Raw genomic sequence first — 22,665 nt, forward strand, 5'->3', positions numbered from 1 at the left:
CCTGACCAACTAAAGAATGAATGCGCTCCACTTTGTACCATGGCGCCAGCGTTCTCTCCTGGGAGGAAATAGTCAAGACATTGACTGGATCTTTAATTGCTATGAAGGTGAAAGAGAAGTAAAACAAGAATTTTCCTGTCCAGTGTTTGAAAATGAAAATAAAATAAAACAAACTGATAGGAGGACAGGAAGGAAAGAAGATTTTTTATTAGCTTTGAGTGAAAGCTCAACAAGCAAGTGGATTAGAGCAACCAATTCATATCTTAAAACACTTTCTCTGAATTGTCCATATCAGCCAAGCAAACAAGAGAAATGTCCTCGCTTTTGCTTTCTTTTCTTCATACTAATTATTTTTGCATTGCTTTCATTTTTTTATCCAATAACCAACAAGTCTAATAATGCATCCAAGTCTATTGCTCTAGTCGTAGTGGAACTTCTCCAATCTCCAAAAGAGAATGGTCTAGGATATTTGAATGTGGAGACTAGTATTTTTGAGCTGTCGAAGGTATGTATCCATGACCACTGCCACCTCTACTGAGTTTGCCTGGGATTTGATCTGAAAGTAGCCAATTCGGCAAGGAATTAGTGCTGTCGCATTTCCCTAAGTACCTCCCCGGAGAGGGTGTAAAAATGATGCTCAATGGGAAGATGACCATGAAAATCGGACCCAAGTACTGGAGCACGTAGGCTAAGAGCAAGTTATGGCCGGGCAAGACCTTCAAAAAGAATGGGCCAGTAGTGAGAGAGAATGATCAACTCGTGGCTCATTTCTAGCCTAGGATTCATATCCAGAGAGAAAAAACTTAAATACGTGAAGGATGAGTAGCCAAGTTTTACCTTTTGCCGTGAGCAAGTTTCATGGTGGCTTGGCAGAGTTAAATAAAGTATGGTTGAAGAAGATGGAGTCTAGAATAGGGCTTGATGTATAGCTGGATGAAGAATGTATCGAGTAAACAAGTTGGATTTGAGATTTAAACTTGAAATAGAGCTTGCGAAGTGCCTTACTTTCAGCCCTATTAAGTCCCATATGCACACACACGTAAGGTAGTTACCAATAAAAGCTATCATACCCATTTATTTCTCCAATATTGTTGGAAAAAATTTGATAATCAACTGATATTAGGCATGTAGATGGAGTGTCTGGAACTAGAATTAGGCTGTTGCTGTCACACCCCAAATCTGGGACATAACGCGACTATGCCACCATGGGGTACCGTGATACAACTTCATCTCCAACAAAATAAAAAAGAACCAACTACGGCGTTGGAGAATTCAAAGAACTCTTTTTTTTTATATATGAAGAGGGAGGCAAAGCCACCCGGCCTTTGTTAGAAAAGAAAAGTTTATAAAAACTATTTTTAAAAAATTTGCAAGAAAGAAAAATATAAAAGAGCAATAATTTTTTTTTATAAAAGATAGTGGTCTATAAATAGGCTTATTGAGCTATTTAACAAGTTGAACAATCTCAAAAGTTATTTGAAGGATCTCTGCATGTTCAATGTACAACTATATAAACTCTGTATCATGATGTAAGCCCACTTTTTTCCAAAAAATAGATCAACGCCTCTCAACATACATTAAAGAACTTAACATCCTATTATGGGCCCTTTGAACTATAAGAAGAAAAGAATCAATACAAGGGATTTTTTTTGGAATAGAGAAGAAGAATTGGGAAAACGAAGTACAGAACAAGTCAAGAAATAGTCACTGTGCGGCATTCTGTAACAAGGGTGAGAGAGAGAGATTGTGAGAGCTTTGTGACTATCAGTAGCTCGCCGGTGCAAAGATTTTTTCCAGAGCTGAAATGTTAAAAGAGCTTTATGAAGGACAGTGGTTGAGGAAGCTTTTTGTCTTAGAAAAATTCGCTAGTTTCGCTGCCAAGAAGACTGTTGTCTCTCTCATTCATAGAGTTCAACAAATGACCTAAGGAATCTATCCCACGCCATTCTTTTTATAAGCTATGTTCTTTTTTTCGTCCATAGAGTCCATAGATGTAACAGCTTTTAAACTTTACACCAAGGTAAAGTTACCCCATCATAGATGACAACGTAAATGTCACTCTCAAAAATTATTGTTCTTGCTTTTTTATCAGCAAATATCTATAGTGGCATAGAAGGATGGCATCAAAAGTACTACTCGGTACTGAATTCTCCTCAGTCTACATCCTTGTTTAAAGAAGGATGGCATCAAAGTTGCCGACTTCTATCTCCTTGGGTTGCTAAATTAAATTGGGCTATTTTGGTCCCTATAAAGACTATTGTTTGACGATCATTAATTGGGTTCCATGGGATCCAAGGACCAAATGAGAAGCCCAAGACATCGTCACCACCAATGTGAGGACCCGTGCGGATGGATGTTTAGTCCCACATAGGTTATTTCCTAGGTAGATCTTGGGTACTTATACAGAATCAAGAAATTCAAATAATACCTTTCGACTCGCCATTTTGGGTAAGGTCCTGAATTGTTAAAAATAGTATCAGAGTCGACCCGGCCCATAGCCTATGTAAACTAAGAGACACTGCAGCACGGATCAATTGGGACTGACCACGAGTTGATCGTGGTATTTGTGATTAGATTTGAACCCTTAGCTTGACAAAGACGTCAGGGCTTGAATAGAAAGAGTATGTGAGGACTCGTGCGGGCATGTATTTAGTCCCACATCGGTTATTCACTGGGTAGATCTTAGGTACTTATACAAAATCAAGGAACTAAATAATACCTTCCGGCTAGCTATTTTGGGTGAGGTCTTGAGTTGTTACAACCAAAATCTAGCAAGGGATAAGGTTATGTCTTTTGTTCAATCTACAACCACCAATTTGCTCTATTATTAGTCCCCAGCTACATCATATCCACTAGCCTTTTGATTGTTTTCAAATCAAAAATGTGCACTGAGGTTTCAATATAATGTGGATACAGCTCGATGCGAACGAACCTGATAACCCAATGTTTGGACTATGGGTCAACATTTTAAATGGTTGGCCTCTGGTATGGTAAAATCGGCCTGGCCTTCCAAAATCTATTTATTCTTTTGGTTTGAATCGGCGGAGCCGAAGATTAGAGCCAAAATGGGTTGGCCAATTGTAAGGCCAAATTCATATTTGTAGACCGCATGGGTTAGGTCTGGTCGATAGCTGAGATATGGGTCGGCTAAATAAAATAATTATTTAGATTCTCATGCTCCTAAGGCCGCATTTGGGAATCCAAATGGGATTGCCGAGGTGCTTTTAGATCACCAGTGATTTTTATCTTGGGATAATCTGATCTCCAATGATTTAAGATCACCGTATTTAGTATGCTATATTCTAGGAATTAAATTTTGTTAGATATTTATAAGTAACCTATTTGACATTCCATAGGAATCTAAGATCGCTCACTATATAATACCAAAACTACTCCAGATATATTTCATAAAAATATATTTATTAATCATATAAAATATTAATATTTTTATCAATATATTAATTATTAATATATTCCATAAAAATGTATTTATTAGTTCTATAATTTATTAATCTAATAAAAATATATTAATTGTTATTATAGAATTAAAATTTTATTTATACTTATACTATATTATTTATCAATACTAATAAATATTTTGATAGGACAATAAGGGAAATTAAAGTAATATATCGCATACTTTCATTATACAAATATAAAACATAATAATATATTTCTACAATAATTTAGAATTATTATTGAATAATAATATGACAATAATATGATTAATAATATATTATAATATAATATCTATCACATATATATATAATATTAATATAATATAATATAATACATATATATAATATTAACATAATATGTTAATGGTATATTGATATATCAACTTTTTTCACTCGAATGAGGGACATTTTTATCCTCAACTTTTAGCCTAAGATCAGTGATCTGGGGTGATGTTGGATTTCCAACCTCAAAAATGAATATTCTATTACTGGACTAGACATTGATTTGAGGAGTGGGGATGATTTAAAATCATTGCCATGTAGGATCACCGTGGTGCAACCAAACACGGTGATCTCACCAGTTCTACACATTACCCTGAATCTTGAAATGATCATCTCATACCAAACCAGTTACACCACGGTGATCTCACCATCTCTACACATCATCCTGAATCTTGAAATGATCATCTCATACCAAACCAAATGTCCTTTAAGGAAATTTGTCACTAGAGTTAAACATTCTGCGTGGGTGGATTAGGTATACTTAAGAAGCAAGAATAAGACAACGGAATTAAAGAGTGCAAAGAAAAATCAGATGTATGGTCTCCATCCAAAAGAAAGCAATATCTAGAGAAAGTCGGACCTAAAGACCCATCTCAGCAACGGTTTACCTAGCTAGGACTAGCGAACACAGATGAAGAGGAGCGGGGAAGCCCCTAGCCATAAGTTGAGAGCAGGTAGACACCTGTGTGGTCGATTCTGTCCCTACGATTGTGATCTCTTTGTCGCAGTAAGCGTGGCCGATCCTCTGCCGCTAGTTTTTCTGGACGTCGAGCTCACGTGCATGCAATGCGTTTGCCACGGAAAGCTCCAGGAGGAGACTGGTTGCAGCGCATCGCAATATGGATGACGCTCCAAGAGAAGACTGGCTACAGCAGCATCACAATAAGAAAATAGGAAAGATGACTATGAAATCCCAACGGCGCTCGATTCACTCCACCCATGAATGTGAGAGTACATGAAATGAGAACCTACTTCCTACCTCTCTATGAATAAGAAAAAAAATGTGAAACTTGTGAGGCCCAATGGTTCCACATCGAAAAGACTTGTTCTAGAGTCTGGGCATATGAGGCGGGTGTCTCCAAATCTTGCAGACGCGTTTTAGGTGGAAAACAAAATCAGAGAGGGATTTGAGCGCTGCGCGTGCACGCATGCGGGCTCCGGAATCGAACAATATCTGGCAGGGAAGCCTCGTGTTCCCCTCTCATGTGGCCCCCATGTGGGCACTGGGTGCCGCACGTGCCCCACGGAGGTGGGGGCGTGACATTTGATATCAGAGCCGAGGATGACTTTTGTCCGATGGTAGGAAGGGTATGAGGCTCAATAGTTACACATCGGAAAGACTCGTTCTAGAGCCTGGGCATATGAGGCGAAACCGAATAATATCTGGCAAGAGAGCCTCGTGTTTCTCCCTCATGTGGCCCCCACATGGGCACTGGGTGCCGCACGTGCCCCATGGAGGTGGGGCGTGACAAAACTCAAATTAAATTCTGAAGGATTTCGTTCCTCTACACACTCTGTGCTCTTAACTGCAAAGGTGCTTCAAGAAGATCTCTCTCTCTCTCGGTAGGTTGATTGTTTTCTGCAATGTTTTAGAAGAGACTATAAGTTCTGGTGCAATGTATGCTTTTGGCTTTTACTTATGTAATTTTATAAGTTTCTGTCGGCATTAAGAATATGACTTCGTGTCAATGATTGTGTTTGAAACGGGAATTTATCTTTCTATAAGAATTTGATAGTACATGGTCGAGATTTTAAGTGGCTGGCATTCACCTTCAAGATGAGATTTTTTTTTTTAAAAAAAAAAATTAGGGGGAAGGGGGGGAATGAAAGGGCCAAATTGTTCCTTTTCTTGTGTGCATCACATCCATCATTAACTCTGCATTGAGTTATACATATAGTTCATCCATCTTTATATTTTTTAATTTCACATAGATGAGAATGGAGATTAAATAGACTTCTTCTTTGCTCTGGGCTTCAGGCCGGCTTTTACAGTCAGGGACGAAACGTACGGATTCTAACCAGCAATGCCGGTTCCTCCTGTCCCATATGCAGCTCCTCTTGTGCCATTTATACCACCAAACGGTATCTCCTTACATCCTCTGAATTCTGTGAGCTGAAATAAATCTGATTTTTTTTTTTTTTGGATGATGATATGGGTAATAGATGGACTTATTTCGAACTCTAATTCTCAGTTATATTTGTCATAGCATGATTTTGCATTTCAATTTATGCATATATACCAAAACATAAAATCAGATTGAAGGCTGAGTGAGGAATGGAAAGAGGAGCTGCTGCTGAACTCCACTTTTCAGATATCAGCATACAAGAGAATGGACAGAAGATAGTATACACCTTGGCAACTAAGCAATATGATCGTAGTAATCTATGATATGCAGAATAAACTCTGCAAAGATATAGCCATATAAGAAGAAACTCAAATAGATCAGATTGGTGCTATGATGTAGAACTGGAGAATGGAATAAAACCTGAAGCCATTTGCAAAAGCCTTCTACCGCTCTATTTGATGGATGAAATTGTTTTGGGCCCAAATAAAAAAAATCCTATACTGGATATATTTACTTTTAATTGATTATTCAAGGATACATCCTTGTAGTACTGAAATATAAAGGTTGCAAGCAGCTATATTGTTTCATCAGAATAGTTGAAGGCCCATGCAGGGTTCTATGTTAGATGCTCCAGAGTATAATGCCAATCAGAAATTTAGGAAGCGGATGCTTTGAGAAATTTAGGAAGCAAAGTGTTCCATGTAGCTCGATAAATTTCGCTTCTTTTTTCAGTGATGAATTATAATCATAAAATTATTCAAAAGCACGCTATGCACCATTCACACAATCAACATTTTGCTGATGATGTGTCGTTCATCACATTGTAAGATCTAGGAATAACCAGATTCTGGAAGCAAAGCAAAATTGATAATGTCTTGTGTGGCCATAATTGCAGATAGTGTCAATTTCGTCTATAAAGCTATCACTCTTTATTGTTTGAAAGAGAAATATTCTACTGTTGTGATTGGTGTGACATAAATGTGTGTGGGATATTTTTGCTTCTACATAAGTACATGAATAGATAAACTAGGATGCGTGTGCATTGATCATTGGATAACATAGCTTTATCACATAAAAGAGAGCACTGGGTGGCTTAGGATATTCGCATACGTACCAGAAAAATTTACGCATCTGTGTCTGTCTTCTGGACCTTATTCTCATCAAAGACATGCCGATGGAGTTGGGAGACCATGAATTAGTACATATCAATGAATCAGTAGCGGTCAGCACATCATTAATTTCTGCACTTGTACTCAAATTCAATTCAAGCAGACTGAATTGTTCATGAAGACAGCTTCACAGAATTAATGAAAATTCTGGTTGCTTGTCAGGTTCACACAGCCACATTGTTTGCTCGGGTTGTCAAAATGTTCTTCTGTGTCCACCAGGGGCAACATCTGTATGTTGTGCTGTTTGCAATGCTGTTACTGCTGTACCATTGCCTGGTAAGATTGCCTACCTAAAGGTTCATGGATTGCTGATTTTTATACCAGTGAAGACAGATATGAAGCTAATTTACTTACAAAAACCATTAATTAAAGGATAACTTGTAAAAGCATATTTCAGCAGCTATAATTAATGTCAAAAATATTTCCAAGTACTGAATTGAGGTGTTTGCTCGGCTATGACAAACAAATGAACTGAACAATTTCATCGAGATGTGTTCGTTGCTGATTAAAAATTGCTCTAAAGATAATATTCAGCAAGTACAAAGAACATTTCTTTATGGTGGATTGTTGGTAGTGATGGTAAACCCTTTGGGGAACTCATCGCTGTAAAGATAATTTATGAATTTAACACCATATCCAAGACTTGGGAAGATAGAAATATTTTATGACTAATTTGAGGAAAGGATTTTAATACAAAAAGGCAGAACAAACATGGGAACGCTAGGCTTTAACATCGTATAGAGTTTCCAAGGTTGATACAGATACAACATGTGAGGCCCAATAGTCCCACATTGGAAAAATCATTCCAAAGCATGGGAATACGAAGCGGATGTCTCCAAATCCTACATACGGATTTTGGGTGGAAAACAAAACCGGAGAGGGGTGAAGGACGCTTGCGTGAAGTTTTGGAACCGGACAATATCTGGCAGAGGAACTCCGTGTTTCTCCCCTCATATGGCCCCCACGTGGGCATTGGGTGCCTCCTGTGCCCCACGCAGACGGGGGCGTGATGTGGCCCCTATGTGGGCACTGGGTGCCTCACATGCCCCGCGCAGGCGGGGGCGTAACATTTGGTATCAGAGCCGAGGACGGCTCTTGTCCGATGATAGAAAGGGTGTGAGACCCAATAGTCCCACATCGGAAAGACTCATTTCAGAACCTGGGCATATGAAGCGGATGTTTCCAAATCCTGCAGACGCATTTTGGAAGGAAAACAAAATCGGGGAGGGGTGAAGGACGCTTGCGTGAAGAACAATATAAGTAACACCGAGGTTTCAACAATTGACTGTGGATGAAATTTATCAGGATGACAAGAAAAATGATAAAATCGAGCTCCACATGAAAAGTAGAAGATGATGATTTTTTTTGTCCATTTTATATGCGTTTCTTGGGCGTGTGACCCTTTCTTCGGTCACTGTTTTGAGAAATGATATATATATATATATATATATATATATATATATATATATATATATATATATATATATATATATATATAAAGAAACAGTAACCATCAAGCCTTTCCCCTGCTATATGAGTTCAGTTTTATAACCTTCATTTGCCAATAGCTTCCATGGAGGAATACACCTCTACTCTGTAACAGCTTTTACTCTCATTTTCGGTCATGTATGCAATATCTGAAGCTACAATGTTTTCTTTACTAACTGCTATTCTTGACTCTGAAACAGGAACCGAAATGGCTCAGTTAGTTTGTGGAGGGTGCCGCACTCTACTGATGTACATGCGTGGAGCATCTGGAGTCCAATGCTCTTGTTGCCACACAATCAATCTGGCTTTGGAAGGTGGGGAAATCATTAAGAACCAATATTTCTATTCTCAAATTACTGCATCACAATGCAATTTCTCTTAGATTCTGAGTCTTGAAACGTAGTATTTTAAAAACTTGCATCAAGTAGAAGCATGCTTCCTTTTCTTATTTAATTATCAAAAACTGGGTATTAAATTTGCAGATGCAGTGTCTCATATCTCAAGACAGAAAATAATGTAAATCCTTTTGATATATTTTTTGTGGCTTAGGATGGCAAGATTTAGCAGTACATGAAAGATATCTATATAAACCCAAGTAAAAGACGAAAATAGCCTACATGAGAAGATCTCTATATTGATCATGCACTTAATACACATTTGCAACGAATATACCATGCAGAAAATTAAGAACATGATTCGTGCAAATGCATTTACCATTAGTAAATGAGGGGGGAAGGTAATTTATTTTACCCATTCAAAATGTTAATCATAACAAGATCCTAAAATTTGCAGCAAATTTCTATATCTGGAAGTGATAACAGAGAAATCATATTACAGTTTCCTGAAAAAAGATTACAAGAAAATTCAATCTATAAACTGGATGGTAAACTAGAAGTTTTCCATTGGATAAGAAGCTAATTTGGACTATCTAATGCACTTATTTCAGGAGTCAAGAAATCTCATTATTGATCAAACTCTCAGTACTTTTGTACATCACTTGGATCTCATACCAGTTCAGTAGTTCGATAGTTACTACTTACGAAAAGAGATCAGAAATACCGGCTGAGACCACATGGTTAAATAAAGGTCACACCAACCACCTAAATCCTGCAAAGATATCTTATACAAGTGATATCTTGCCCGATGGCCACTGCTACTTGTATCCCCATCAATTGTGTTTTGTAATGTGAATTTGAAGTATGTCTATCTCAGGAGAGCTGGAAAATCTAACTAAAGCTGCCGAAATGACCTAGACTTCTTAAATACTGGGAAAAAAATACTAGGTTTCCTCAATCAATCGAAAAGGAATTCGAGAGACTGGATCATCTTGTTGAGGATCTCTCAGACTCTCAAAACCCCCTGTCAAGCCCCATGGATGATCAATCCACTTGCATTTATCATTTCCCTTTGAGGTGATTATTCCTCATAGCATTGAAGTTCCACATCAATCTAGTTTCCAAGTTTTTCTTAGTGAATCTTGACAGTGATACTAGATATTTTTTGAGAAATTCCTTCTTCCCATTTTGTGCTGCTTCAACAAATTTTATGGGATGGTATTAATAAATAATGCCAAACAAGCTTTCTCGAATAGTACTTGAATACATTATAGAGAAATCAAATGGTTTTTATGCTTATGTAAACTCATGAGAATACAGACAAGAGTGCCTGCATGCATTTTAACACCAATTTTGTGTGGCAGCAAATCAGGTTGCACAAGTTAACTGTGAGAACTGTCATATGCTGTTGATGTACCAGAATGGAGCAAGATTTGTGAAATGTGCCGTTTGCAATTTTGTGACATCAATTGTGTAATTTGACTGTATGTAGCTACATCATGCATTCGAACAATTTTCTCATCCTTGTTCTTCAGTTTATATTGCTGGCCATGTCCAACATGCAGGTATCACTAAACTTCTTGAATGCTGAGTAGCTGATTTAGAAAATAATATCATAGCACAGAACACAACTAGCTTCATGACTCCCACTAAGAAGACCAAGTCACTAAGGCAAATCACTTCAATAAAACTTCATAACTAGAAAAGCACAAAATAGACCTTGTACAGCATATACATGAATTATTAAAAAAACCAAAAAGAAACCAACCATCATGATCTAAGGCACTGTTTGGTTGCTGAACCAGTGGGGAGATACCCCCCTAAATTGGGGGATGTCCTTGCCAATGCCCAGAAAAGCTGTGGAATAGGGGCTTATACCCTGTGGCAGTATAAGAGTGGCCACATAATATAATTCTGTTATTCTACCATTTTGGCAGAATAGACTTATACGGCAGTATTGGCTCACCCCTATTCACTCAAATTACCGCTTTGCCCTTATCCACTTTATATGAACACCTAAAAAATAGGAGGGCAATTTTATCTTTTTGATAAATTACAGCATAACTCAAAATCGAATGTGCACTAATTGCACCTTATTCCCTCCATTTATTCCTCCAACCAAATGCCAGCATGCTTCTATTCCACAGAATAGGCCTATCCCTCCCACAATTTATTCCCTCCTATTCTATAACCAAACACTGCCTCAGATTTTTTTTGTATCAGAATCATCTTCAAAGAATATCCTTTCAGCATCATCTTTAGACTACAAAGATTTGTCTCTTTGAGCCTACCAATTTATGCTATCATAAAACTATGGTCTTTCTCTTTTTTTAATAAACTACTATGTTATATGATACATCATGTTACTTAAAAAGAGATTATATATTCCACCATAATATTTCTGAAGGAAAAAATACCACTTGGAATTCGAACCTACAGGAACCTTGGGCACCTAATATCAAAGAATTAACTAGTAGGCTATCACCCTAGAGTTTAACAATGTATTTCATCAGTGTTTCTGCCAATAATTTCATGTACATACAAAACCAAAGGGAGAAAGACAAAAAGAAAAATCTCATCTCAAGGTTATTTGCAGATTCAAAGATACTTGTCAAAAATCATCTTCCTGGCACCATGCTGAGCCATATGTAATTACTTTCTCTCTCTCTCAACAGTGGATGCTCCGATCCACCCCACCTCAAACCCTTGGCCGCTTGCTGAGTAAGTGAGAGGTGATACCATCCCAACTAAGTGTTCGGTTGTCAGACGATATGTAACTCAATACCAAATAACAATTATGCTTCACAAGATTAATTAACAAAGAAAAATTTCCTCTTTCCATGGCATATTTCTGTGCACGAAATATCACACTGTTTACCTACCTATATATATATATATGTATGATGTGTTGTATGACTCAGAAGTCAAAGCAATGCTTTCCAAGCTTATTAATGCTCACTGAATATCGTCTCTTAACAGGCTTCACCAAGCAGTGAATAGAAACTCGATAGTTGATATCCTGAGCAGGCAATATTGGTAATATCAGACTTTAATTTGAAGGTTCAGAATTCCTTCTGGTTGTGCTTAAAGCAGGTGAACAAACCTACAAGTGAAGATAATAGGTTCAGGGTTCTCTATACACTAGGTGAAATGGATAGAGTTGTTTCTTTGCGAGTTCTCTTTGCGATATTTCAATACCAATACCGAATAGAAGCATTACAAAGTTGATACTCTTACTCTTAGGGTGTTTAAACACCTCCATGATCAAGGCTTGAACTCGCATTCTTCCCCTGAACTATATTATGTTTCAATACTATCTCTGACAGTATTCATATCTATTACCCGAATATCACAACTGAGCCTCTGTCATTTTCCAAATTCAACATTATTATGCTTTCTGCTTCCTGATGTCCATCATTTAGGAAGTATGAAAGTGATCTCAATAAATTGAGAAAAATTCATTGAGTCCCATAGTTCAGTACAAGTGTCTTACAATTTGCTTGTTCTACCAACTCATATGAGCTCCTCAAAATTTATAAAGCAGAAGCATCAGAAGTCATCAAAATTTAGTAAGCCCAGAAACCAATATAAACTTTGGCGTTGTGTTTGCTTGTGAACTATAATGCAATTTTGCTTTGTCCCTAGACTCCCACATCTAGGTCTGCATTTTGGAAGAAAATATATTAGAATTCTAACCTCATCGGGTAAGTACTTGAATTTCAAGATTTGGGGAATCTACAACTTTCTCTTAGGTTATTTTCTTCATCTTACAATCCTTAGTGGGGAACATCTATGTATTCTACACTGCAGTCAGCTGTAAATAATCTATTCGTAACATTCTCTATAGTGCAACCAAGATAAATCTTGGGATAAAAATTCATACGTATCCGTAATAACTTTCTTGCTGATATCGAGATAGAACTAAACCTCAGAAACATGGATAAACTATTCTTTTCCCCTCTTCTGGCGAGATAGGAGAGAGTGATTTGCTTCAAATATGATCAGAACCTAAGCTAACAAGACCTAAAGCAGGATGCTGACTAGTACACAAAGATTATTCCTTAACCAATGACAAATTACCACACTCTGCAGCAGATAATTAATGAGGACACCATGCAAGCATTCGGTTTTGGCAAACAAGACACAAAAGGAAGCCATCGCCACCCAAAAGAAGAGTGGATAAGATTTGAAGTGGTTATTAATCCAGACTTCATAGAAAACTGACACAAACCATTTAACAGTCACTGGAGGAGTTTGCATAAATCTATTGTCCGCTCAAAGACAATATCAACAACTCAAAAATGTGCCTGCTCTTTGCTAAACATCAATCTCAGCTTCTCACCTGATCAAAATCGGCTGCTAATGTGTACAGAACTTTCAGGTATTCCCCCCCTAAAAGGAGAAGCATGAACTTTTATTTTATTTTATTTTATTTTATTTGGACAACGGCAGCTTACACCCATCGGGTGTAGGTACAACCAATAAAATTAGAAAAAAGAAGATAATACAAGGAATAAGGCACTGACGCGTGGTCGTCCCAGATGAAGCCTCCAGAGTGGTGGGCCACAAATGAGGCCACTCAGTCAGCCGCGTTGTTCACCTCTCTGTAGACATGTGTGTCCCACAAGAGACCATCCTCATCTAAATATGTACAAACATCGGGTAGCAGCAGGCTCGAACTCGCGTCAAGACCCCGGCCCCGAATCCACTTTATCACCGTGGCCGAGTCTCCCTCGAGCAGAATGCGGTCCGTACCCAATACCCGCCTCACATAGGTAACTCCCTCCCATGCAGCCCTGAACTCAGCACAGACCACAGACGTGTCGAAAATCTGCCGGCCCCCCACCCCAACCAATCTAGCCCCGTGGTCCCTAATGACAAACTCTTTTAGGTTGTAAACGGATCCATTTTTTTCATCCATTTCCTCTAGAATAAAGGATGTTGGCCTATTCCTCTGCATGCAGTCCGATCCAACACCAACACCTCAAAGACCTAGACGAAGCTCTCACCATCCCATCTTCCCTCTGCTCGAGATAAAATGCTCGAACCTGCAAGACCTCCAACAAATTCATGCCTAGATGATCACAACTGGGTTCATTCATCATGCGACATCCCTCACCGGACAACTCTCCCTTTCCCTCTCCCTCTCAGCCCCTCCAGACACCAGAAGCCTGGCTTATGACTGCAAGGTCTTCAATCACACCCACCGACCCAACTTAGTGATCCGGAATACCATCTTGAAGGGACTAATAGATCATCATTCACCTAACAAGGCAATCTGAGGATATGTGGTCATGCTCCAAGATCCCTGCACAATCCCTGATAATTTCACATGCCCATCCCTACTTAAGGCCTGCGCCCGGCTACTGGCCTTTAGTGAGGAACAAGCCCTTCAGCTTGTGCAGAACTAAGGACTTGGACTATGGTAAGAAGCTGCCCTGCAGAATTAGACAATTGGGAAGGAGGATTTGTGTGGTTCTTGGAACGGCTCGTGGATATGTATGCCAAGTGTGGAGAGATTACTGCAGCCAGAGAAGTCTTCGATGCACTTCCCGAGAGAAATGTCTTAACCTTGTCTGCGATGATTTCTGACCATGCACGGAAAAATCAGAGTGAAGAGGATCTGAGACTGCTCGAGAAGATGGCTGCCCAAGATGATAACAAGACTAATGAGATCACCGTAATGGCTGTGCTTTCAGCTTGCGCTCAAACTGGGGATTTGTCGCTAGGAAGGTGGGTTCGTGCTAACACAATAGAATACAAATGGATTACTCCATTGGATTTGATGCTTATATCAATAGAACACAAATAGATTACTCCATTGGATTACTCCAAGTGCGGAAAGATAGATGTAGCACGTAAAATCTTTGAAGGGATGCAACACAAGGATGTTGTATCTTGGAATGCTATGATCAGTGGACTTGCCCTTCATGGCTTTGGTGAAAAAGCCTTAGCTCAGTTTTCTCGGATGCAGCAGAGTGGAATTCAGCCGGATGATATCACTTTCATTGGAGTGTTGTCAGCTTGTAGCCACGGAAGCTTGGTAAAAGAAGGATTCGATCATTTCCAAAACATGAAAGGAAGGTATGGAATTACCTCCAAGTTGGAGCACAATGGTTGCATGACTGATCTCCTTAGCAGAGCTGGGATGCTGGAAGAAGCTGAAATATTTATCAGAGAGATGCCAATGAAACCAAATGGGGTAGTCTGGGGGCTCTGCTTAGTGGATTCGGAGTCTATAACAATGTGAAAATTGGTGAAAAGGCAGCTAAATCGCTTCTGGAGATGGAACCAAGCAATGATAGTGCCTATGTGCCTCTATCAAATATTTTTGCTAGGAGGAAGCAATGGGAAGGATTGAGTCGAGTAAGGAGCTTGATGCACCAAAGAGGTATTAGGACAACACCAGGTTGCAGCTCAATTGTGGTCAACGGGGTTAACCATGAGTTTGCCATTGGAGATCGTTCTCACCATGAATCAGAGGACATATATACAATGCTGAACCATGTTCACAACAGATTGAGAGCTATCGGTGGTGCAGCGGACGCATTAGAAGTGCTGCTAAATATCGATGAGGAAGAAAAGGAAAGCTTGCTTTCTTAGCACGGTGAGAAGTTGGCTCTTTGTTTTGGGCTATTGAAGACAAGACCAGGTGATGAGATTCTCATCCTCAAGAACCTGAGCGTGTGGGGACCGTCATTCAGCAATCAAACTAATTTCAGAACTTCAGCGAGAAATAACAATAAGAGATAGAAGCAGATTCCACCATTTCAGAGATGGGTCATGCTCCTGCAAGGATTTTTGGTGAAGCACTCGTTGGATCTGCTCATGTTCCTCTAGTTTACAGATTAAACTTGACATTAAAAGACCCGCATAATCATTGAAGAGATTTATCATGGGCGATCTTATAATGACTGTTTTATGATGTTATCAATGATTTTATGAGAATGCCTAGTAATCAAGTTGTTATATTTGTCCTTTGCACTTAGTTTCCTTACTCTAGCTTTTGTTGACTAAATTACTCAAGAACCATCATCTCTTGAGAGCACTTTATAGAGGCAATTCCTGATCAAAGGCTACACACATCGCGGGGCTTAAAGGCTGCCATGATCTGCGCTTGGACCCCTTCTTAAAGTGTTTATTCTAAAGCTTAAACAAGAAACTGGATTTTTTTTTTTAACGAAAACTTAGTTTGTTATTCAGGGATGTTGAACAATGTTTCCCCCTTCCTGTTTAGCTTCTGTTCAGTATCTACTTTTTAAATTTTCATCTTCCCTGTCACACCATATTTAATCCGTAATAGGAGAACCTACTGCTCTGGTAAATCTCCACGACAAGGACTTGTGGGAAGCGTCGGAGTTCGCTCAGAAAACTAAAGATGCATGTTTTTCTTTAGCATACCACAGCCAGCCAACACCTTTTATTCTCATTTTGGATTATAACAACTTTTCTTTCCCTCTTGCACCATCACAATTTACCAAGGAGACATTTGCTAATACTGCTCGTGCTTCAATTCTTTTGTCACCACGCACAACCCCTTGACCAATCTCACAGCTATGATGTCATGGTTTTCTTAGCTGCCCACATCCTTTGGTCCCATTAGTATAAATGCAGGTGATGTACTCAGTCACCATACTGATAATACAGACAAATAGAATTTAAGTTAGCTATCAAGTAGAAAAACATGAAATTAAAGGTATGTCATCAAAAGAAGTAAAGGACGACGATGATGATAATGATACTTACACACTACCTAGTTAATACGAAGCAAGTACCAGAAAGTTGTAGGTTCCAATTTTACATCAAGTTTCCAAGGATATCAATTTTGGTTGTTTCATATTATTTCCAACAGGGAACAAATTATTTCCATATATTTTCCTGACAAGCGTTTAATTCTGATAAAAAACCAATTCAAGGTTAATCAACATAGAAAATATAGCGAAAAGCAAGTTCTCTCAGATGGCAACTGGTAATATAATGCAACAGACCAAGATAATAAGAGAATATGAAGCAATATCAGTTGCTTTATAATCCATCATTGATAATATGCTGTAAGAGACAAATTATAGCTATTAAACAAATCCGATGACCACATATTATTTGGAGATACACTAATGGCAGCTCTCTTATTAAATCTTACACTATCTCGCTTGCTACTGTGCCTGCTTTTAATTCTTAGAATAGGCTACAGCAATCAGGACCGACTCCTTAGAAATTCCTTTTAAAGTTTTGATATGGATGGTGCAGCTGAGCCACGTCTTGTAGGAAGTTTCAAGTCTTCCCAGTTATCGACCTTGGAAAAATACCGATCAACCATTTTGTCATCTATTAGATCCAGTCTAGAGGGCTCCCACTGCAATAACCATTAGAAAAGTGTGATTTAATCACTTGTAGAAATCCAAAGTTGTGGTGTTTACAGGAGTTAGAGTTAAACCCTCTCAGAAGATGAGGAACTTAAATAGAGAATCAACCTTTGGGTTTCTATCCTTATCCACCAATATAGCCCTACAACCCTGCACATGGGAGTCAGGTCTTAAAAAGGAATGAAGGTACAATATAAAAAAGTTGCTTCTGCATCTTATCAAAAATACCTCAAAGAAATCCTTGCTGACTTCTTTGCGCAAAACATGACAACACATTCTGTATTCTCGGATTAGGCATTGATCGAGTCCTTGCAGCCTCCCTTCTCTGATCTGGACTCACACAATGATATGCAGTTCAAGACATATCAAACAGCTTGTAAGATACATCTTGCACACTTGCACGCATATGTAAACCACTATTAAAAAAGATATCATCTTGAATGCAAAGAAAAACAAGAAGATTAAATTAATTCATTTCTAAGGAAAAGGTCCCAGACAGACTTGAACCATAAAACTATAGCCATCAAGTGTTTTTTCAAGTATTTGGTGTGGGGACTGTGAGGGTGTGGAAGGGGGTGCAGGGTTGGGGGAAGAATTCAACAAGAAAGTTATTTTCTTGCTTATATCCAATTAACAAAAAAAAATGGTTTTAGAGATTAATGAAAATCAAGATGTTTTGTATTTTCAAATTTGGGTCACATGATGTATTTAACAACTCGAAAACATAAAATAGTTCCACAAGAAGCAATATGAATATGGTGCTGTTAAGGAAGAAGGGCTTCACAAACAAACCAATGACAAGTTTTCAAGACAATTTACAATAGCCACCAATTGAAATAGGCCCAGAATGAGGGTAAAGTTGAATGTCTATCTCTTGGTACTAGTTATTGATAAGTCGGGACAAGAATGCATGGTCAGTGTCCCGCTTTGATCTGATGATTCTGATCCAAATAACCCTCAGGTAATTTTTTTAAGTATTTTTTAGATCCACAATTATTTTCTAATAAGACCTACAAGGATCTGCAGGAGGATTTCATCACTTTATTATATTAAGGCACCTATTTGACTTTTTTGTCTTAGAGCTGACGGCGAGTCATCAGATGAACAGAGGCACTGAAATGTTCGAACTTAGTTGTCACATGTTATTGAGATATTCGGACAGTCTATCAACTTGCACACAAGTCAATTTTGCATGTCCTGCAAGAATAAGAGCCTGTCTGGCCCCTATTTTAGCTTGAAATAGATCATTGCCTGTGCATGGTTAATATCATTTACAGGAGGTGATTACAGATAATACAAGACTATAAATGAGCACTAATGTGGAACTGGAACTATAAAGGAAATGTTTGGAGGATATTAGTCAGAACTAAAATTTTTGAAGAAATAGTAATTAAACAATGTGTTGAAATGAAGCCCCAATTATTACTGATGGGCATGAGAAATGCCAAAGCAATTATTTATGTTATCATGGATGCATATCTAGAACTGGAACTTTGCCTCAACTTGGCCTTCATTTAAACTCATACAAGGTCCAGGGAAGTTTTAAAGGCTTGTTCCTATTTTTATGAGCATGAATCTTCAGAGCTAACATGGTTTCCCTATTATCCGAACTCTTTCTGAACCTTTAGCAAGTACAACACACCCTTCTCTTTTCTAATTTCAGGACCAAACCACCCTCAATGCATGGCTCTGCAGTCATTTTAAATGGAGAAAGTTTTAGATTACCCACTTTTATTTATTGATCACTATTTAGTTTGTTTATGCAACATATCAGATAAGTACCGCAACTAAACTTTACATAGGGCCATGTCAAAATCTTGAATTTCTTATCAAATCAGTATCAATATTAGTATCATACTGCCACAGATTTTAAATTGTTTTGCTGCACCCACATGCCAGTGATACAATTAGAAAAATCTGACAATACAACAACAAAGACTGTGACATTTTATGGATCAGATTATTGGGAAATAGGGAGAATTTACGCAACACTTGATAGGAAAGTTTCAGAAGCATATTAGAAAGTTTCACCACTAAACAAAAAAGGGACCTTGCAAGATGGTATAGTCACATACAAAAAACACCATAAAAGGCCTTAGTAAGGAGTGAGGTTCATATGTGCACAGTATTGAAAATGATTAGGAATCTGACTGACAGCGATGGGTCTATAGTAAAATATTTGGAAAAAATAGTTAGAGGAATTATGCACTTGAAATGCCCAGAGAATGGACCATGAAGGCATAAAAACTAACACAGGGGTGATGGTTATGTTTGTATCTATGACACATGCAGAAAAGGCAAGACTGAATAGAGAATGATTATTGATAAATAAAATGATTTTCTTTCGTGCCCTTTATCTCCCTAGAAACATTCACAGGGCACATACAGAGAAGAATATAAATCCATACCGATCTGAGAGAAATTTTTAGACTGATAGGTGATGCCTTCTTCAATGACTGAATTGCAGCCGTGATCCACTCAGTAGCTCCATTTTCAGCCTCTTGTTCCTGCAACAATTGGCACATATTTCACTAGGATAAGAATTAAGATTTAAGAGCTCATATTTGTGCATATGAATTTGAGGAACAGCAAACTGAAAAGGGGGGGAAATACAGAAGAGATTAAAACCATATAATGACTAGGAAATAAAAAGTCAACCAAAACATTTAAATAGTAATAGTATTAACCTATCAACTTACAATGTACCAAAGGAAAACCTATCAACTTACAAGAGCAGATAAAATTTCTTCAACTGTCCTTTTAGAGAAGCACTTGTCAATTAAATCCAACCTACAAGAACCCAGAGAAAATCATCCAAGCAGATAACAGGGATCAGACATGCAAGGCAGGGAAAGTAGAGATAAAACTCATTTAAAAACGATATAAGTGCAGTTTATGGCAGGATTGCCATCCTCTTCAATATTGAGGTTATCATTTATCAGCAATAGTATTATTTTTGCATGAAACAAAACCCAAAAATGACGGAGCAGTTGATATTCACTGACATCTTTTTGTTATTTCTCTCAGGATTGTTTTTCTTTTCTGAAAAATGTACTTGTACCCTTGTTTAAATATAAAGAGTTATTCTGACAAACATAGATATTTCAAAAAAGGGAAAAGGAAGTCATGGGACATCTTTGCTAATTATTATTGGCATCACCTGTTTACAAGGATGGTGCTAACAGCCATAGGGTATAAAATCAATAAACTGGAGCATCTTTTAAAATTGTTTCTGACATGATTTATTCTTTGAATTTAGACTGAAAATTTTACATAGAAATTTAACAGGTGACTATGACAGGATGATATCTCTGAGCAAAAACTGCAAACACTGCACAGTTAAACTTTCCAGAAATTTGATTTCTGTTTTTGATTTCAAGAATAGGAGTAAGCACTGGTTACATCAAGCTTCCTGAAACTATGAAGATGCCGACAAGGCATTTTCCATGCAGGCATTTCGGAGCAGTCTTTCGATATTTATGTCATGTCTTCTCATTGAAGAGCATTCTCCAAGATATTTTAGCCAACATTGTGCTTTCCACATATTGAAAATGCTTATAATTTAGCATTGGTTTCCGAGACAATTTTTTTTCAACCAGGGGTTCCAAAGTATATAGTTCTTCAGGTAGTAAATGGGAAAAGAATGACGAAACAATAGCCATAACCATAACTATCAATCTTGCCACAAATATTTGGGGAAAAATTGAAAAGTTTTAAAAAAATAGCTTGACACTGGGGAGAAAACTGATTTTTTTTAACTAACTTGACATTGAGAAGAAAAACTTTTAAAATTACAAAAGGAATTTGAAAAAGAAATAAAAAGGTGATTGCAGAATTGCTAAAAATGAATTGTGAACAAAAAAAATGTAGTCTTACCATCTTTTCCAGGACAGCAAAATTCATGTGCCATTTACTCATCATTGGTTTAGTCTCTTCAATTAGATATCTAGGTAACAAAATTATCTCAATATTTGCCTTTTTACATAACAAGCCAAATAATTTTCAGCAAATATGAACTTCTCCCTATTTGCTAGGAATGAAACATTGGTGTAACTCGTCGAGAAAATGTTGTACCTAATTTTACTAGAAACTGTTGTAACTATGGTTCACGTACCGGCCCGCACGGAGCATACCGTACCTACTGGTTCAATACTAATACTCCGTACGAGTAACGTACCGAGTGTCGGTACGCCAAAAAGAGTCCGTACCATACCGTACCAACATAGTGCTAGTGTAGCACCAGTACAGGGTTCGGTACCAAGATGGCAAACCTTGGCTGTTACTCAACATCAGAACTCCTAACATGCCTCGGCTTTATTGGCGTTTTTGATGATGCAAATAAGAATAGTTAGAATTATATCTGAGGCTGCAAATGGACTTTTCCATTCCCAAAATCATGATGCCCCTCTTATTGATTTAAATTTTGAAATTCAAATTGATATTCCTTGTGTACGTGGTAGCTAAAAGTTAAAAGATAGATTATAAGATGAGTGGGAAGACATAAATTACAGAAATTCTTTTAAAGAGTAATTTAATCAGAACTTGCTTTATCAAGAGGAGGGAAAGAAAGCAAATCACAATCCAAATGCATTTTCAGCTACTTCAATAGCAAGTTTCACTCAGCAGAGCACATTGTATTTTTCAGATATATTGATCGAGGTAATCAAACTATCAGCGATCTTTGATTTCTTTTTCTTTTTGCATGTGCAGTATTCTCAATAAACAATGAAATTACCTCTTATAAGCACTACTTTCTTTCAATGGCACTTGCTGCGAGAGCTGATCAATGATTGCACAAATAACATTAGGATCAGAAGTATCCACTTTAGTAAGCGCTTCTTCCAGTAAAGCCAATTTCTGTTAACTGAAAAATAACAAATTAGCAGTGCACTTCTCACCAATATTCATGCTTCTTAACACTTCAGAAAAAATAAAGTAATAAAATATTATTCATAAAATCCCATTAAAGCAACTTAATAGAAATAGAATGAGCAAAGTAACATATGTGTGGCATTTCAGATTATTCTATAACGCGATGCCTAATGTTGCAGATTAAAACAGCATCACAGAAAGAAAAAAAACTTGGAAAAGCATAAAGAAATGTGAAGAAAAAAATATATTACAACTACTTAGAACCATAGTTCGCCGTACCAGTCCAAACCGGATGGTACGAGGCGTACCATACCGCATTGGTTCGGTATTGGTGCCCAGTATGGATAGCGTACCGAGTATCGGTACGCTAAAAGAACACCGTACCGACATAGTGCTAATGTGGTACTGGTATGGGATCCAGTACCGAGACGATGAACCTTAGAACAATGATATTTTCAAACTGTACCATCGAAGGGACAAAGTGAGTAGCAAGGCCACATGCAAGCATTTCAGGACCATCCAGCCTAACACCAGTCAAACCAACATATTCCCCTGAAAAAGAAGAAAAAAGGGGGGGAAAGGGCATCATGTAAGTAGACTAAAGAAGTGCATTAAAATTTGGCTATTAATAT

The 22,665-nt window shown here is 37.8% G+C and overlaps 2 protein-coding genes and 1 pseudogene across 3 annotated transcripts in view; 2 read left to right on the top strand and 1 right to left on the bottom strand.

The window, feature by feature from the left end:
• The first annotated feature begins 5,595 nt into the window (after positions 1–5,595).
• Positions 5,596–10,319, top strand: LOC103711823 (protein LSD1-like). The gene is made up of 4 exons (XM_089929751.1): positions 5,596–5,822; positions 7,138–7,251; positions 8,664–8,777; positions 10,163–10,319. Exons 1-4 carry the CDS (start codon positions 5,765–5,767, stop codon positions 10,273–10,275), a joined length of 399 nt encoding a protein of 132 aa, XP_089785877.1. The 5' UTR covers positions 5,596–5,764; the 3' UTR covers positions 10,276–10,319.
• A 3,765-nt stretch (positions 10,320–14,084) lies between these two features.
• Positions 14,085–15,133, top strand: LOC103711822 (pentatricopeptide repeat-containing protein At2g02980, chloroplastic-like; annotated as a pseudogene).
• Positions 15,134–16,804: 1,671 nt separating this feature from the next.
• CHY1 (beta-hydroxyisobutyryl-CoA hydrolase 1) overlaps positions 16,805–22,665 on the bottom strand; it is a 15,648-nt gene continuing 9,787 nt past the window's right edge. Inside the window, exons 9-15 of one of the 2 annotated variants that reach the window (XM_039119171.3) lie at positions 22,500–22,585; positions 21,897–22,018; positions 19,891–19,951; positions 19,570–19,668; positions 17,390–17,491; positions 17,270–17,311; positions 16,805–17,151 (exon numbers count right to left, since the gene is read on the bottom strand). In XM_039119171.3, coding sequence (XP_038975099.2) covers positions 17,020–17,151; positions 17,270–17,311; positions 17,390–17,491; positions 19,570–19,668; positions 19,891–19,951; positions 21,897–22,018; positions 22,500–22,585 — 644 coding nt within the window. In that variant the 3' untranslated portion in view covers positions 16,805–17,019. Of the gene's footprint in view, positions 17,152–17,232; positions 17,312–17,389; positions 17,492–19,569; positions 19,669–19,890; positions 19,952–21,896; positions 22,019–22,499; positions 22,586–22,665 lie in introns of both variants that reach the window. The other variant, XM_039119178.3, reaches the window with a different exon arrangement.

This window comes from Phoenix dactylifera, chromosome 3, assembly GCF_051530095.1.
Source record: "Phoenix dactylifera cultivar Ajwa chromosome 3, Ajwa_hap1_PhDact_Kaust_v1.1, whole genome shotgun sequence".
In the NCBI taxonomy this organism is placed as follows: Eukaryota; Viridiplantae; Streptophyta; class Magnoliopsida; order Arecales; family Arecaceae; genus Phoenix; species Phoenix dactylifera.

Coding starts and splice junctions, on each gene's coding strand:
- LOC103711823 (XM_089929751.1), top strand. CDS start 5,765: ATGCCGGTTCCTCCTGTCCCATATGCAGCTCCTCTTGTGCCATTTATA. Junction 5,823..7,137: donor GCCATTTATACCACCAAACG/GTATCTCCTTAC, acceptor GTTGCTTGTCAG/GTTCACACAGCCACATTGTT. Junction 8,778..10,162: donor AATCAATCTGGCTTTGGAAG/GTGGGGAAATCA, acceptor TTTGTGTGGCAG/CAAATCAGGTTGCACAAGTT.